At 65.9% G+C, this 16,636-nt stretch overlaps 1 protein-coding gene across 1 annotated transcript; it reads left to right on the top strand.

Annotated features, from left to right (window-relative positions):
* The first annotated feature begins 6,453 nt into the window (after window positions 1-6,453).
* Window positions 6,454-14,557, top strand: LOC140904136 (insulin receptor substrate 1-like). Its single transcript, XM_078850991.1, has 3 exons — window positions 6,454-8,726; window positions 10,526-11,770; window positions 13,102-14,557. The coding sequence occupies exons 1-3, from the start codon at window positions 8,375-8,377 to the stop codon at window positions 13,107-13,109; spliced, it is 1,605 nt and encodes a 534-aa protein (XP_078707117.1). The 5' UTR covers window positions 6,454-8,374; the 3' UTR covers window positions 13,110-14,557.
* Window positions 14,558-16,636: the final 2,079 nt, after the last annotated feature.

The following is a 16,636-nucleotide window of genomic DNA, read 5'->3' as shown; positions in this document are numbered from 1 at the left end:
TTGTGATCGTGCGCTTGTGATCTGGCATGTGCATTTGTGATTTTGCATGCAGTGTTCTTGTGATCTTGCGCGTGCGCTTGTGATTTTACATGCAGTGCGCTTGTGATCATGCGCTTGTGATTTTACGTGCAGTGCGCTTGTGATCGTGCGCTTGTGATCTGGCATGTCCATTTGTGATTTTGCATGCAGTGTTCTTGTGATCTTGCGCGTGCGCTTGTGATTTTGCGTGCACTGTGCTTGTGACCCTGTGCGTGTGCTTGTGATTTTACATGCAGTGCGCTTGTGATCGTGCGCTAGTGATTTTGCGTGCAGTGCGCTTGTGATCGTGCGCTTGTGATTTTATGTGCAGTGCGCTAGTGATCTGGCATGTGCATTTGTGATCTTGCGCGTGCGCTTCTGGTCTTCTGCGGGCACCTGTGACCTCGCACATGCCTGCAGTTGTGTGGCCCGTAATGAGCGTGCCTGCCGATGCACTTGTGCACTGTTGGCCCCCGAGTGTGAGTGCTTGTGATCTGGCGTGCAGTCCTGTGCCTGTGGGAGCGTGCACACAAATGTCCTTGCCTCGTGACAGGCTGGGCACGTGCTTAGCATCCCCCCCGCTCCTACCCTTGCGTGTGTTTATGGTCAGTTGTGCGCAGGCCGCTTGCATCTCACAGGTGCTTGTGAGCCTGTGGGTGTGCAGCTGTGAGACTGGGTGTGTCCTTGCACCCGCTTGTGATCCCACACGAGTGCTGCAACAGTCTCGTGCTTCCGCGCCCGGCCCTGCCTGCTGACACTGCACATCTCTCGCACGTTCCCTGGTGATCCTGGGTTCACGTCTCAACGTGCACAAACGCTCTCGCCCACACATGGCTCTGGAGGTTTGCAATACCTCGCCTCTCTCCCCGCCCCCACGTGTGCCTGTCCCTCTTGCATGCTCTCCTTGTGCCTCGGCCCTTGCACGCTAGTGTGCTCTCGCACCCTTGCCCTCCCGCACGCCCGCTTGAGCTTTCTCTTGTGCTCTCCCAGGCCCCCTCGGCCAATCGGCATGCTTCGCACCCTGAGCTCAGGTGCTGTGACCTTATCCCCGGGGCTCCAGCGGGTTCCCCCCGCGCCCGCCCCTGGGCCTGGCACCAGCAGCCGCTCACGCACTTGGCCGTTCATTGCACGACACCGACGTGCATGGCCACATGGGGCTTTGCTGCCCTGCCTGTGGGCGGCGCGTCACGCTGTCTTGTGCCCCCGGGGCGGCAGGGGACGTTTGCTCTGCCTCGCCCTCTCCCGCCCCCATGGGGTCACTCGTGCGCCAGCCTGTGCCCCATACCCCGCCCCCTTGAGCCAGCCAGTCCCTGCCCTGGGGCCGGGCATGGGGCAGGTGCCTGCTGTGTGCAGTGGAAACAGAGGGGCTCTCAGACGTGGCCCGGGCGTGTTTACCTACAAACAGCACCAGACCCAGGTTGACAAAACAGGCCTGGGAGCCAAACTAGCGCCGTGGGGCTGGCGGCTCCGGGCTGGGCCTGCGGAAACAGAGACGACAGGGGCTGTTAGATTTGGGGGGCTCTGTTCCCTTCCAGCCACTGCTGCACCGGGCCCCCCCAGGCCAGCTGGGCTGGGCCGGGCCATGGGGCCGAGGGCACTTGAGTCACCCGGTGTCACAAATACACACACCCCACTCCCCTCCCCTCCCAGAGCCGGGGAGAGAACCCAGGAGTCCTGGCTCCCAGCCCCCGCTACTCTAACCCACCAGCCCCCGTTCCCCTCCCAGAGCTGGGGAGAGAACCCAGGAGTCCTGGCTCCCAGACCCCCTGCTCTAACCCCCCACTCCCAGAGGTACTGTCACTCACGGGTGGGTTTGGATCCAGGGCGCCCCCCGGCGGTGGGGTGGGGACAGTTCTTCCTTGTGAGCCGTGGCACCCTCATAAGCTGGTGGAGAGGGGCGTGGCCAAGACGAGGGGCGTGGCCGCGAGAGCCACGCCCACCAGGATTCCCGACACGTGGCCTGTCAAGGAGCTGCTGCGGAGGAGAGGGGGGGGGTTGGAGTGGGGCAGCGCAGTGCCCCCTGCCCCACAGCGCCCTCTGCCCCGCCCCCTGCCCAGCCACCCGTCCCCCACCCTGCCCTATAGCGCCCCCTGCCCCCCATCCTTTGCCCTGCCCCACGGCGGCCCCTAGTGCCCACCTGGGGTAGAGGAGGCTCACGGTGATGCACTCAGCCAGACAGAGCCATCGGGTCGTTATGGTGACGCTGCCCAGGGTTACTATGGTGACAGGTGCTAGGATACCCTCCATGGCTTCCAGACAGAAGATGACCCCTGCGAAAGGGGGGGCGAGGGATCAGACAGGTAAAGCAGGACGCCTGGGTTCCCTCCCCGGCTCTGGGAGGCGAGTGGGGCTCGGTGGTTACGACCGTGGGGGCTGGGAGCCAGGACGCCTGGGTTCTCTCCCCGGCTCTGGGAGGGGAGTGGGGGCTGGTGGGTGAGAGCAGGGGGGGCTGGGAGCCAGGACGCCTGGGTTCTCTCCCCGGCTCTGGGAGGGGAGTGGGGGCTGGTGGGTGAGAGCAGGGGGGGCTGGGAGCCAGGACACCTGGGTTCTCTCCCCAGCTCTGGGAAGGGTGAAGGATCTGGTGGTTAGAGCAGGGGGGGCTGGGAGCCAGGACGCCTGGGTTCTCTCCCTGGCTCTGGGAGGCGAGTGGGGCCTGGTGGTTAGAGCAGGGGGGAGCTGGGAGCCAGGACGCCTGGGTCCCACCCCAGCTGGGCCCAGGCTGCCTACCTGAGAAGCCCACGGCGCAGTGTTCCCGGCGCCGGGGATCTCGCAGGACGGCCGCCAGCCCCGCGTTCAGCCCTAGATGGACCAGCCCCCCCAGCAGCGTCATGCTCCCCAGGAGCCAGCCCGCCCGGGCGCTCCCCACCCTCCACTCCAGCCCTGCCCCCAGCCACAGGAGCGCCCCCATGTTCAGGCCCAGGTGGCCCCACCCCAGGTGGTGGAAGGGGGCCAGCAGGACACGCTGCCACTCGCCCAGAGCCCAGACCCCCTCCACACTGAGGCAGGTGTTTTCAGGGGGCCCCAGGGGGCGAACGTAGAGACCCACATTCAGGGCCACCAGGAGGAGGGTGGCGAGGGGCGGCCTGGCTGCAGACATGCCCCCTGGGGGGCTGGCAGGCTGGAGGGGGGAAGGGGGGGTCCCTGGGCCTTGGGGGAGCAGGAAAGTAGCATGGGGGGGAAAGGGGGGGTGCTGGGGGGCAGAGAGGGGCTCCAGAGTGGGGGGGCAGCAGGTGCCAGGGCAGAGCCTTTGTGAGGTCACCGCTGATGTCTTGGGGGGGGCAGGGTTTGTGGGAAGGAGGGGGGCGGCTCGCCCCAAATTGTTTATCTCCCTGGGAGCTAAGAATAAACCTCGTTCTGGGAAACCGGCCTCAAGACCTGCCGTGAACCCGGAGAGCCGGGGCCAGGAGGGCCTCAGGGCTGGCAGGGGCTGCGGGTCGGGAGTGAGGGGCACCGGCAGGGCTGGGGGGGCAGGGCTGGGCTAGCAGGGGGCAGTGGGTCAGGAATGAGGGGCACTGGCAGGGCTGGGGGGGTGGGCTGGAGACCCAGGGGGCTGCGGGTCAGGAGTGAGGGGCACCGGCAGGGCTGGGGGGGCAGGGCTGGGCCAGCAGGGGGCTGTGGGTAAGGAATGAGGGGCACTGGCAGGGCTGGGGGGGCAGGGCTGGGCTAGCAGGGGGCTGTGGGTAAGGAATGAGGGGCACTGGCAGGGCTGGGGGGGGGTGGGCTGGAGACCCAGGGGGCTGCGGGTCGTGAGTGAGGGGCACTGGCAGGGCTGGGGGGGCAGGGCTGGGCTAGCAGGGGGGTGTGGGTAAGGAATGAGGGGCACTGGCAGGGCTGGGGGGTGGGCTGGAGACCCAGGGGGCTGCGGGTCAGGAGTGAGGGGCACCGGCAGGGCTGGGGGGGCAGGGCTGGGCCAGCAGGGGGCTGTGGGTCAGGAATGAGGGGCACCGGCAGGGCTGTGGGGGGTGGGCTGGAGACCCAGGGGGCTGCGGGTCGTGAGTGAGGGGCACTGGCAGGGCTGGGGGGGCAGGGCTGGGCTAGCAGGGGGCTGTGGGTCAGGAATGAGGGGCACCGGCAGGGCTGTGGGGGGCAGGGCTGGAGACCCAGGGGGCTGCGGGTCGTGAGTGAGGGGCACTGGCAGGGCTGGGGGGGCAGGGCTGGGCTAGCAGGGGGGTGTGGGTAAGGAATGAGGGGCACTGGCAGGGCTGGGGGGGCAGGGCTGGAGACCCAGGGGGCTGCGGGTCGGGAGTGAGGGGCACTGGCAGGGCTGGGGGGGCAGGGCTGGGCTAGCAGGGGGGTGTGGGTAAGGAATGAGGGGCACTGGCAGGGCTGGGGGGGCAGGGCTGGAGACCCAGGGGGCTGCGGGTCGGGAGTGAGGGGCACTGGCAGGGCTGCGGGGGGGTGGGCTGGAGACCCAGGGGGCTGCGGGTCAGGAGTGAGGGGCACCGGCACCTGGTTTAGGGTGCCACCCCCCTCCCCCGTGACCTCCCCGGCGGTTTATGGCTAGTTCAAGGACTTGGTGGCCGATGGCTATCAGGGCGGCTCACGGCTCAGCCCTGAGACAATTCCTCCCGTCTGGGCTGCGTTATTTACTATAAACAATTCCCTGCCGGGGGTCCCCGCCCCCAGCTTCCACTGCACGGAGCCCCACGGGTGCCCCTCACTCCGGACCCGCAGCCCCTGCCAGCCCAGCCCTGCCCCCCCCGAACCCTGCCCGTGCCCCTCACCCCCATCCCCATCCCGGGACAGGCCTTGTGTTTCGTCAGCCCCCTGCCCGGGGGGGGCAGCGGGGGGGGATCTATTGCACCAGGTTCCCTGGGCACCTTATCTCAGCTCTGCAGACTCTAACAGCCCTTGGGGTTAAGCTGCAAGTCAAGGGTGGCCCTGGGGGTCAGAGCTGGTGACCTGCGACCGGCCACGCTGGCAAGCCGGCCTCCAAGGGGCTGCGGGTGGGGAGTGAGGGGCACCGGCGGGGCTGGGCTAGCAGGGGCTGTGGGTCAGGAGTGAGGAGCGCTGCTGGGGGGCTGGGTGGGGGGCTGGGTTTAGGGTCTCCGCCGGGACCCCCGATCGTGTACCCATGGCTGCTCAGTCACCCCCCCCCCACACACACACACGCTGTGACCACACCCTGTGTGGGTCTGTCTGCCATGCTGCGCCCCCCAGCGCCCCATGAACACCAGGGGCCCCCCCCACACCGGCCTCCTTCACCTCCCTTTGCCGTGTGAGGCCCACGAAAGACTCGGCTGCTCTCCGGCGCTGCTGCTGGGATTGTCGGCACTTTGCTCTGGGTTTGTGCAGCTCCAAGCGCCGGTGGGGGAGCGGGGCTTAGCGGTGCCCCCCCCGGTCAATCTTGCCCCATAGGGCCCATCACAACGCGGCACCGGTCACCCGGTGACACCTGCCGGCGTCAGTCACCAAGGAGCCCTCGGACAGCCAAGCGTGCAAACACACACAGCGAGTGTGATTCACAATTCCTCGTTCCCTTGCACACTCACCCCCCATAACCGCCCCCCCAGGCTCAGCCCCTCAGAGGCCCGCAATAGTGGGCGCTGCAGCAGGTGTGGGGAGACCCAGGCCCTGGGAAGGGGTTGTGGGGGGTGAGGGAGGGTGGGGAGCAGGGAGGAAGGGGTTAAGAGGGGGAGGGAGCCCCAGAGCTGCAGCTGATTGGCTGAGGGATGGCTACATTCCGCCGTCAGAGCCCAACGCTACCTCCCCATTGGCCGAGGTGCCAGACACCAGAACCGCATGGCTGGGTCCCAGACCGGGGAGGGGGGAATCCTCCTCCCGGCGCCGAGATGCAGCCACCTCTGGGGCGGGGCGGCGAGTGACACGGGGACCCCTCGCCCGGCGCCGAGATGCGGCCACCTCTGGGGCGGAGCGGCGAGTGACACAGGGACCCCTCGCCCGGCGCTGAGATGCAGCCTCCTCTGGGAAGGGGCGGAGAGTGACACAGGGACCCCTCGCCCGGCGCCGAGATGCAGCCACCTCTGGGGTGGGGCGGAGAGTGACACGGGGACCCCTCGCCCGGCGCTGAGATGCGGCCACCTCTGGGGCGGGGCGGCTGGTGACACGGGGACCCCTCGCCCGGCGCTGAGATGCAGCCACCTCTGGGGAGGGGCGGAGAGTGACACAGGGACCCCTCGCCCGGCGCCGAGATGCAGCCACCTCTGGGGTGGGGCGGAGAGTGACACGGGGACCCCTCGCCCGGCGCTGAGATGCGGCCACCTCTGGGGCGGGGCGGCTGGTGACACGGGGACCCCTCGCCCGGCGCTGAGATGCAGCCACCTCTGGGGAGGGGCGGAGAGTGACACAGGGACCCCTCGCCCGGCGCCGAGATGCAGCCACCTCTGGGGTGGGGCGGAGAGTGACACGGGGACCCCTCGCCCGGCGCCGAGATGCGGCCACCTCTGGGGCGGGGCGGCTGGTGACACGGGGACCCCTCGCCCGGCGCCGAGATGCGGCCACCTCTGGGGCGGGGCGGCTGGTTGCCCCCTCCGTGATGGAGATGTAGGACCCGAGGGGTTGGGGGAGGGAGGGGGGTTGGGTAGCCTGCTCCCCCCTCCTTTGCTGGCCCTTTAAATCCCTCCCCCACCGATCCACCCCGGCCCCCCCCCGCCGCCTGCAGAGCCATCAATCAACTCCAGCAGGAGCCGCATGGCAGCGGGTCTTGCCCAGCAGCAGCGCCCCGGGGGTCTCTCCGGGCTGCCCCCGCCACGAGAGCCGGGGGCCGGGCTGGCTGGGGCCCCGGGGCTGGCCCCCGGCAGGAGGAGAAAAACCCGGAGCCTGGGGGTGCGTTTGCCCGCCCCCCCCTTTTGCAATATCCAGCTGTCCAGTCGGGGCAGCTTTGCCTGGCGTTTTGCAAAGCGAAGCTCCTGCCTTTTGCACGGGTCTGCCTTGGGGAAGGGGTCGCGGGGGGGGCGGGTTTAAAACCCAGCCCCCCCCTCCCCGTAAAACTCTCTGAGCTCTTTGCTAATTGCACAGAGGCGCCCCCTGAATGTTGTTTTGCAGGATCCAGCTGTTTTTGCACCCGGGGAAATCCAGTTGCTGGGCGTTTTTTCCCCCCTCCCTCCTTTGCTTTTTCTGCAAATCCTCAAAGAACCCCCCCCTCGTGCGTTAACATGCCCCCCCCCCGCTTCTTGCGACATCAATATCTGGCCCAGGGGGCAGCACCAACAGCCGCCTTCCAAAAGTCGCGTTTTCTCCTTGGCTTTTCTTGGTGCCATTTGGCTTGTCGTGGCAGGCTTTTCGCCTGCCCGCCTGGGACTGGCTTTGTGACTAGACACCCCCTCGCCTGAATTTCTCCTTCCCTCGTTTGCGTTGGCCGGACTGGAATCCCGCAGCCGGACAGCGTCCCGCGTCTGCCGAAAGGTATCCGGAGCCGGGCTTTCGGGCGGCGTCGCTTTCTGCAGCGGTGACATCCCGAGCGGGGCCACGGCTCCGGTCCAAACTTCTGTGGGTGAAACCGGCCTGCTGCGAGAAAGCAACGTCTCTCCTTTCCCCTTCGTTTCCAAGTCCTGCTCCCCCCCCGCCTTTCTTCGCTGGCTTCCAGGTTTGCGCCAGAAAACCGCACGGGGGAAAAAAAAACCCTCGGCTGATTTATTTTGCTTCTCTTCATGTGACTTCTATTAAAATCAAACCCCGGAGCCGATTGCAAAAGAAGAAATTCGTGTCCCAGTGCAAACAAGGCAGCAGCGGGGGCCTACCAGGGTGCGCGGCTGCACCGCGGCAGGGCTGGGGGGTTGGGGGTTTATTTTTGCAGCCGTGCGAGATTGCAAAGGGCCTTTTATTTGCACGCCGCCAAGGCTTGTGCAAAAGAGCCCGTGGCGAGGCGACTTCAGCTGCAAACTGCCCGGTCGTGAAATCGCGGGGAAGCGGGTCCTGGCTGCCCGGCGGGGACTTCGGACACGTGCAGGACGCGAGAGAAGCCAGCGGCGAGTTTGCGAGGGTCCCTCCCTCGACGCTCCTGGGCCTCCGGCGGGCTCAATCCAGGGGGGCGAATGTGCTAAACCTCTGCCCTCCAGGGGGGGTCCTAGCACTGTTGCAAAAGCTTGTGCGGGGGCATCCTTTAAAAGACAGGGGGGGTTGCAAAACGGGAGAGGAATGAACTCCTGGGAAAGAGGCGCAGAGGAGGCGTGAAACCCGTGGCACTGCGGAAGCTCGGCACCCCGAAAGAGGCCGCCACGAAAAGGGGGCACACGCTTTGAATTGCCCCCCCCAAAGAGGACAGCTGCAGCCACAAAACCCAGGCACCCCCCCCAAACCTCTGCCCCCCCCCCCGGAGCGAGCGGCCCGTGTTGGCGGTGCAAACAGGGCCGGGGGGAAATGCCTTGACTCTCCCAGGCCCCTGAGTTGGCGCGCCATGGAGGAGGCGGCCGCGGAGGGCGACCCGCCCATGGCCGACGTCCACCTGTGTGGGCACCTGCGGAAGCAGAAGTCCCAGCGGCGCCGGTTTTTTGTGCTGCGGGCATCCAGCGAGCGGGGGCCAGCCCGCCTGGAGTACTACGACAGCGAGAAGAAATTCAGGGCCGGGGGCGCCCGCCCCAAACGCAGCTTCCCCCTGGCCAGCGCCCTGAACATCAACAAGCGGGCGGACGCCCGGCATCGGCACCTCATCGTCCTGTACGGCCGGGACGGCACCTTCGGGGTGGCGGCCGAGAGCCCGGAGCAGCAGGAGGCCTGGTACCGCGCCATGATGGACCTGCGCGCCAAGGGTGAGGGCAGGCGAGGGGGCTACGGACCTGGCAAGGGGAGGCTGGTGGGTGGGGTAGCCTGGGCAGTGACACAGGGAGTGACTGAAAAATACAACTGGGCAGCCCACTGCGGGGGAGAGAACCCAGGAGTCCTGGCTCCCAGCCCCCCTGCTCTAACCCGCCAGCCCCCGCTCCCCTCCCGGAGCCGGGGAGAGAACCCAGGAGTCCTGGCTTCCAGCCCCCCTGCTCTAACCCACCAGCCCCCACTCCCCTCCCAGAGCCCGGGAGAGAACCCAGGAATCCTGGTTCCCAGCCCCCCCTGCTCTAACCCACCAGCCCCCACTCCCCTCCCAGAGCCGGGGAGAGAACCCAGGAGTCCTGCCTCCCAGCCCCCCCTGCTGTAACCCACCAGCCCCCACTCCCCTCCCAGAGCTGGGGAGAGAACCCAGGAGTCCTGGCTCCCCGCCCCCCTGCTCTAACCCACCAGCCCCCACTCCCCTCCCAGAGCCGGGGAGAGAACCCAGGAATCCTGGCTCCCAGCCCCCCCTGCTCTAACCCACCAGCCCCCACTCCCCTCCCAGTGCTGTGGAGAGAACCCAGGAGTCCTGGCTCCCAGCCCCCCTGCTCTAACCCACCAGCCCCCACTCCCCTCCCAGAGCTGGGGAGAGAACCCAGGAGTCCTGGCTCCCAGCCCCCCCTGCTCTAACCCACCAGCCCCCACTCCCCTCCCAGAGCTGGGGAGAGAACCCAGGAGTCCTGGCTCCCAGCCCCCCCTGCTCTAACCCACCAGCCCCCACTCCCCTCCCAGAGCTGGGGAGAGAACCCAGGAGTCCTGGCTCCCAGCCCCCCTGCGCTAACCCGCCAGCCCCTGCAGAATCGCTGGTCTCTATTGCACATGGCACTGGCTGCCTGCCCTGGGTGGGTTGTCTGGGCGCTGGGCCCTGGGACGAAGGGGACAGATTGGCCCCATTCCTCGGCCAGCGCTTGGACCCAGACCAGGGCTTTTATCCACCCCCACCCTGCCTCTTCTGGGGCTGGACTTTGCCCATATGAGATTTGGGAAATAGAACCCAGGAGTCCTAGTTCCCAGCCCCTCCCGCTCTCCTTGGCTCTGGGAGGGGAGTGGGGGCTGGTGGTTAGATTGGGGGTGGGGCTGGGAGCCGGGACTCCTGGGTTCTCTCCCCGGCTCTGGGAGGGGAGTGGGGGCTGGTGGGTGAGAGCAGGGGGGGCTGGGAGCCAGGACGCCTGGGTTCTCTCCCCGGCTCTGGAAGGGGAGTGGGGGCTGGTGGGTTAGAGCAGGGGGGCTGGAAGCCAGGACTCCTGGGTTCTCTCCCCGGCTCCGGGAGAGGAGTGGGGGCTGGTGGGTGAGAGCAGAGGGGGCTGGAAACCAGGACTCCTGGGTTCTCTCCCTGGGCCCAGCAGGGGAATATTCCAGGAAATCTTTTGCTTAAATATTCAGTTTTGTTTCCCAGCATGGCTGTACCCCGCTCCCCCGGGTCCCCATGGAAACAGTCAGTCGCCAAGGTGATGTGGGTGGTTGCCACGGCACTGGGACTTTAGGGTCTGTTTGTTCCTTGGTCCTGTTCTCCCACCTGCCCCCCCCGCCCCCCGTTCCCCAGGCCTGTGCCCGTATCCAGGCACTGCCAGAGCTCAGTGCGGGGCCCTGGGTCACCCGCCGCCCCGCCCCAGAGGTGGCCGCATCTCGGCGCCGGACGAGGGGTCCCCGGGTCACCCGCCTCCCACCAAGCGCCCTCTCTGCCCCCTCCCCAGAGCCAGCCAGGTTCCCCTCCCGGTTTAACCCTCTCCTCCCCTTCCCGCAGGCCTGTCGCAGCCGGGGAGCGGGGCGGCCGCGCCCTTCCGGGAGGTCTGGCAGGTGACCCTGCGCCCCAAGGGGCTGGGGCACGCCAAGAATCTGGTGGGCGTCTACCGGCTGTGCCTGGCGGAGAGCACGGTGGAGCTGGTCCGGCTCAGCGCCCCGGCCCCCTGCCTGGTGCTTCAGCTGCTGAGCGTCCGGCGCTGCGGCCACTCGGAGAACTACTTCTTCCTGGAGGTGGGGCGCTCGGCCGCCACGGGCCCCGGCGAGCTGTGGATGCAGGTGGAGGACCTGGTGGTGGCCCGGCACATCCACGAGTCCATCCTGGAGGCCATGAAGCGGCTGAGCGAGGATTGCCGGGTGCGGGGCCGCGGCCAGGCCTCCGCCCCCGTCTCGGTGCCGGCCCGGCGCCTGCCCCCCGCCCAGCCGCCGGGGTCCGGGCACCGCCGGCCCGACGGGGATTACACCCTGGCCTCGTCGGATGAGGGCGGCTCCTCCAGCCCCGGGGAGGGGCGCCCGGCCGGCAGCCCGGAGCCGGCAGGCTCCCCGGAGGGGCGGGCGCCCGGCTGCAAGCGGCCGTCGCTGCCCCCCTTGGCCCTGGGCAAAGGCGCCGGGCAGAGGAAGCCGGGGTGGTGCCCGGAGTCCGGCTACATGGCCATGCTGCCCGGGGCGGCCCTGCCGGGCGCGGGGCAGCCAGGCTACGTGCCCATGAGCCCCGGCGGTGTCTCTCCGCCCCGGGGCGAAGCTGCCGGCTATATGCTCATGTCCCCCAGCGGGAGCTGGGCGCCCGAGTACGTCAACATGTCCCCACTGTGGCGCTCGGCCGGCAGCACCCCCCCGCGCCGCAGCCCCCCACCCGGCGCCCCCGGGGAGGCCCCCTGCCCCTTCCGCTCTCTGCCGCGGTCCTACAAACACGGGGCCCAGCTGGCCGTGCCCGGGCGCCTCTCCTCCTCCTCCTCCTCCTCCAGCAACGAGAGCTTGGGGGAGCCGGTGCCCCCGAGCCCCGGGGAGTACGTCAGCATCGAGTACCGGCCCGGTCCGGGCCAGCCGGCCAGGGTGGATCCGGGCAGGCGGTGCTGCGGCGAGCGGGGCGCCCCGGCCTGGGAGGAGCCGGGACTCAACTACGTGGCCCTGGACCTGGCCCGGGGAGGAGGCGGGGCGGCCGGCGGCCCCAGCCCCCAGGCCTACGCCAGCATCGACTTCCACCGCTCCCAGGACCCGCGGGGGCGCCGCGGCGGAAGGGATGGGCCAGGTACGTGGCGGGTCTGGGGGTTACGGGGTCGGGGGGGGGGTGGTCCTGGTTTTCCAAAGAGCTGCTTCTTGCAGGGTAGCCAGAAACTTTCCCCTTTGCTTACTAACACCCTCAAGGCGTTTGTTTTGGAAGCTACCCTACAAAAATACCCTGCTTGTAAACAGCGCTCAAATGTCTGACAAGAGCTGGCGGGGGGAGGTTGAGGGCTACCCTCCCGAAACTCGGAGCGGGGCTGGGACTCAGGCCGGTGGCTTCTCGACCACCCAAGGGTTTGGGGCGACCCTACAAAAACAAAGGCTTTGTAAACACAGTAGCAGGGTGTCAACGGCGGTTTTAAAAGCTCCTTGGGGGCCTGCAGCTGCCTTCTTTCTTTACCAAAAAGACCCACAATTGGGGGTTGGCTTTTGGCCCCCATCTTCCAGGGCCAACTCACCTGTTTCCATGTGGTCGGCAAAGGCAGCGTGGGTGGGACAGAACCGCCCGGCCCTCGCTTGAAACTGCCTTCCCACGGTGCGCTGTCCCCTTTAGAAACCGCCTTTTCTTGCTTTGGCTAAGGGTTTTCCCCCTACAGAGACAGCTGGGGGGGGGTCCTCTATTAGAAACCATTCTTTTTAATTGGCCAGGGGCCCCCTTTAGAAACTGCTGCAGTTCCCCCCCTTAAAACCTTTTTTGGGGCCAGGGATTTTCTCTTTTAGAAACTGCCTTTTTGGGGACGAGGGAAAGATTTTTTTTCCCCTTCAGAACGCAGGTGTTTATTTTAACTACTGACCGTGGGGTAAGGTTGGACGCAGGCTTTGTTGCCTGAGAAATAGCCACTCTAAATGCTGCCTTTTTTTCTTTCTTTTGTTCGGGTCTCCCCTTAGAAACCGTCTTTCTTGGGGGTGTTGGCGAGTCACTGCCCCTCGCCGGTGGGCATGTGAATCGTTCCCTGAATAATTTGACACGTAGTCAGACCGCCATTGGGACTTTGCACTAGAAACAGACTCTTCTTACCGTACGTGGAGATGTTCCCCTTTAGAAACCGCTTTTTTTCTGTGGGATCCCTTGAAACTCTCCTCCCGCACCATCCCACGTTGTCTCTTGATTTTATGGGGGCACAGAAGCAGCCCGCCGGTTCTAGGCCTGCTTCCTTCACTCTGAACGGAGAAGAAACAGAGAGGAACTGGCTGGAAAGGTTTATTCCCCCCCCCCTTTTCTTTTCTTTTCCGGCTGTTTCGTTCCTTTCTTCCTGCCGGGCGAGGGGTCCCTGTGTCACCAGCCGCCCCGCCCCAGAGGTGGCTGCAGCCAGGGTATTAATACAGGATTGATCCTCTCTCGACTCTCCCTTTCAGAGTGCTGATCCCTTTGCTGTCTGTGCGACCTGGTGACTTCAGGGCTCCCCTGGCTCGGGACCAGCTCCCCACCCCAGAGCTGGTCGCATCGGGACGCCTGCTGCCTGATACCTCCGCAGATGACGCGCGTCGGTTTCCTCCCGATGGACCGTGAACCCCTTTAAGTGCCTTTGTTTTGGGGGTGTGGCTCTCGGGCGGTTATGGAGAACAAGCCAAAGACAGACTCACGTTTCGGGGGGGGGGGGCTGGTGCCTTGTGCTCCGTGGGGCTTTTGTATCTGCTGGGGGGGATACCCCAGCACCTGACTGTGGGCTTGAGGTTTCAAGGTCACCCTCAGTTTTGGGGGAAACCCTCTGCACCAAAGCTAATTCTTTACTTTTTTTTTGGTGGGGGATCGTCCCAGCTTCTCACCCCTTGGGATGGAGACTTTTTTTTGCGGGGGGGGCTGATTCTTTATTTGCAGGGATAACCCCCATCTATGTTGGGGTCACCCCTTTGCCCCCATCAACCCTCTGGTGCCTTCCTGCCCCCCGCCCCAGCCTGTCTGTGTTTTTTGGGGTATGCCCCAAAGGCTCTCCCCCATCTGCGCACTGTGTTTTATTCCCCCCACCCCAGCATGAGGGGGAGAATTGTGCCCTCTCGCATAGCCAAAGTGCACCCCTGCAGATGGGGCGTTGTGGGGGGGGGGGGCGGTCTTAGGTTCGAATTTGGGCTTCGCTCTGTGCTTCTGATTTGCACCTGGTTGGTTTTTTGCACTAGCTTTAAAACGTTTCGTTTGAAACCACGTAATTTATAGCTCTGGCTGCGAGGCCTTAAATCCACCCGCCCTTCGTCAGGCTCCGAGCGAGCCGCATGCCCGACCCCGGCTGAGCTCGCCGGGAAGGGGCTTTTTAGATCCCCCGGCGCGTGGCCGAGGGGCCGGGCCTTCGCTCGGCGGGGTTTAGCGCTTGACTGCAGCCTCGGGAGCTCGGTTTCGGGGGGTCCCTCGTTTGCGAGATGGGAGCTGTAGGAAGTTGGGGGGGGTTTATTGGTTATAATAAAGTCTCTTTATTGCAGCTCGTGTCCGATCGGCTTTATGGTAAAATGGGGAATGGCTGGGAACGAATTTTCTGGCATCTCCTCTGCCCTCATGAAGGGAGACCCCCCGGCGCGTTTCGGCGTGACCCAGGCTGACCGGGGGGCTACAGCCGATGCACCGGCCTCGTTTCTGCGGAGGGAGATTTGCAGAATGAGTCTCAGCTGGTGGGAGCAGTTTCTTGCCCCTCCTCGGCGTGATTTACGTCCTGGCAGAGAGGTTTTTGACACCAAAAATCTTTCTTGCGCACTTTTTGATTGAGCATCTGGGGCTGTTTGCATCCTTTATCCAAAAACGAATACAGGGGATTTAGCGGCACGGCTGGAACCAGGTGCCAGGTTGGCTAACCCAGTTTGAGTTCTTTCTTTTTTTGGGGGGGGGGGGGGGGGAGAGAGAAAATCTAACGCCAAGAACTTTGCCGAGGTGTCTTAGGCCAGGGGTTGCTTAGGTTTCTCACGCAGGGCTTCGGTCAAAATCGTTCTGCAGCGCGGCTTGATCCGCAGAGGAAAATTTCCTCCACCGTTGCAGCTGAGCCCGGTACTTCAAGGGGCTTTTCACGGAGAAGCGAGATCTCCGGCCGAAAACCGCCCCCGCGAACGAGGTTTGCAAAGACCTTGGAGGTTTTCAGCCCCCTGGCTCCAGCAGGTCCACGCCCCCTCAGGACGCCCCCGCTCCCGCCGCTGGCTCTGTGCGTTTCGAGCCCCCCCCGGGCTTTGGCGGTAATGGCTGGGCGTGCGATGGGGCCGACTCACGTCTGCAGAGCCGGCCGGTGCCTGACTCGGCTTCAGCACTAGCGAGGGGCCAAGCTGCGGCGTTGAGCAAGGCCGAGGCCCGCCCGGCGGGATGAGGGCCGGGGGTTACTGCCGAGGGCGATCCAGCGGGGCCGGGGCTGCCCACTTGGGTGGTTTCCTTGCCCCCTGGCCCCCAGAATCAGAGGGGAGCGTGATCGCCCCCTGCTGGCAGACCCGAGGAGGTTGGGGCTGGTTTAAGTATTCTACAGAATTAGGTGCCTCCCCCCTCGCACCCCGAACCACAAGTGCCTGAGTGAAGCGGCTGACCCCCCCTCTCCTGCCCACCACGGGGGGGGCGCTGTTGAGAAGTGACCTGTGGGGGGGGACAAACTCTGAACTGCCCCAACTCCCCCCCGACCCCCAGATCTTGTTTTTATTTGCTGCAATAAAAGGTTGGAAGAAAACCGGGCCCAGGCTGCTGTGTTGTTTGTGGGTCTCCGTTCCTCCCCCCCCGGCCCCAGGATGGGTGTCTAACTCCCATCAGCGCCCCCCCAAGCCAGGCCAGGGGCTCCAGCCTGGGGTGTCCCCCCACCAGCAGCTGCTGGATAAAGGCCCAACTACTGCTACATGGCATTTGGGGGGTTGGGGGAGTCGGTCCCTGAGCCCCGGTGAGCCCCTGGCCTTGGGGGTGGGAGGCCAGGCAGCCCCAAATCCTGTGGTGTTTGGGGGAGTCAGAAACCGGGAAGGGAGGTGGAGGGAGGTACCGAGAGCCCCGGAGCTGGCAGGGGGTGTGTGCGCTCCAGTTGTAAAGAGCTGAGAACGTGCAAGGGAAACTGAGGCTGGAGAGTTGTAGGGGAGGGTCCTGCCCCGGGTGGGGGGAAGAGACTCCGGCTCTGGCCCCTAAGTGCCGGTGGGGGGTGCGTTACAGAGCAGGAGCGATGAACCCAGCCCCCAAGGGATGGGAGGGAGTTACCTCCTTCTGCCACAAGAGGGCACAAGTGCCCTGGGAGCCAGGGAGAGAACCCAGGAGTCCTGGCTCCCAGCCTCCCCCCCCACTCCAAACCTCTGGCCCCAGGGCCGGGATGGGGGGATGGTAAAGCCAGGACTGCCTTGAACCCAGTTTAGGGGAGCTCAGAACCCAGCAAGGGAGGGGGAAAAGGGGGCACAGAGCCCCTCCTGGATGGGGGGTGCAATGGGGTCTCTGATCTGGGGGGGGGGTGTGCAGAGTGGGGGTAGGGGAAACTGAGGCTGGCAATTTGGAGGGGAATAGCCCTGCCCGTAGGGGCAGGGGGTGCCAGAGACCAGCCTAGAGGCGAAGGGAGGTGGTTCATTTACCTCTTTATTCCACTAGAGGGCACAACCCTGGGAGCCAGGAGAGAACCCAGGAGTCCGGGCTCTCCCCTCCCCTTCCGTAACCCACTAGCCCCCCACACCTCCCAGAGCAGGGGAGAGAACCCAGGAGTCCTGGGTCCTAGCCCCCACTGCTCTCACCCACCATCCCCCCTTCCCCTCCCAGAGCCAGGGAGAGAACCCAGGAGTCCTGGCTCCAAGCCCCCCCTGCTCTCACCCCTCCAGCCCCCCTTCCCCTCCCAGAGCTGGGGAGAGAACCCAGGACGCTGTGGTCCCCCTCACAGGGAGGCGGGTTAGGGGGGGCCCAGGGTACAGCTCAGACCAGGAGCGGCCGGGACCCCCCCCCCCCGGAGGGGAATCAGGGGCTGGGGCCTAGGCT

This window comes from Lepidochelys kempii, chromosome 28 (assembly GCF_965140285.1).
Source record: "Lepidochelys kempii isolate rLepKem1 chromosome 28, rLepKem1.hap1, whole genome shotgun sequence".
In the NCBI taxonomy this organism is placed as follows: Eukaryota; Metazoa; Chordata; order Testudines; family Cheloniidae; genus Lepidochelys; species Lepidochelys kempii.
This window is presented reverse-complemented; position numbering and strand designations above follow the sequence as displayed.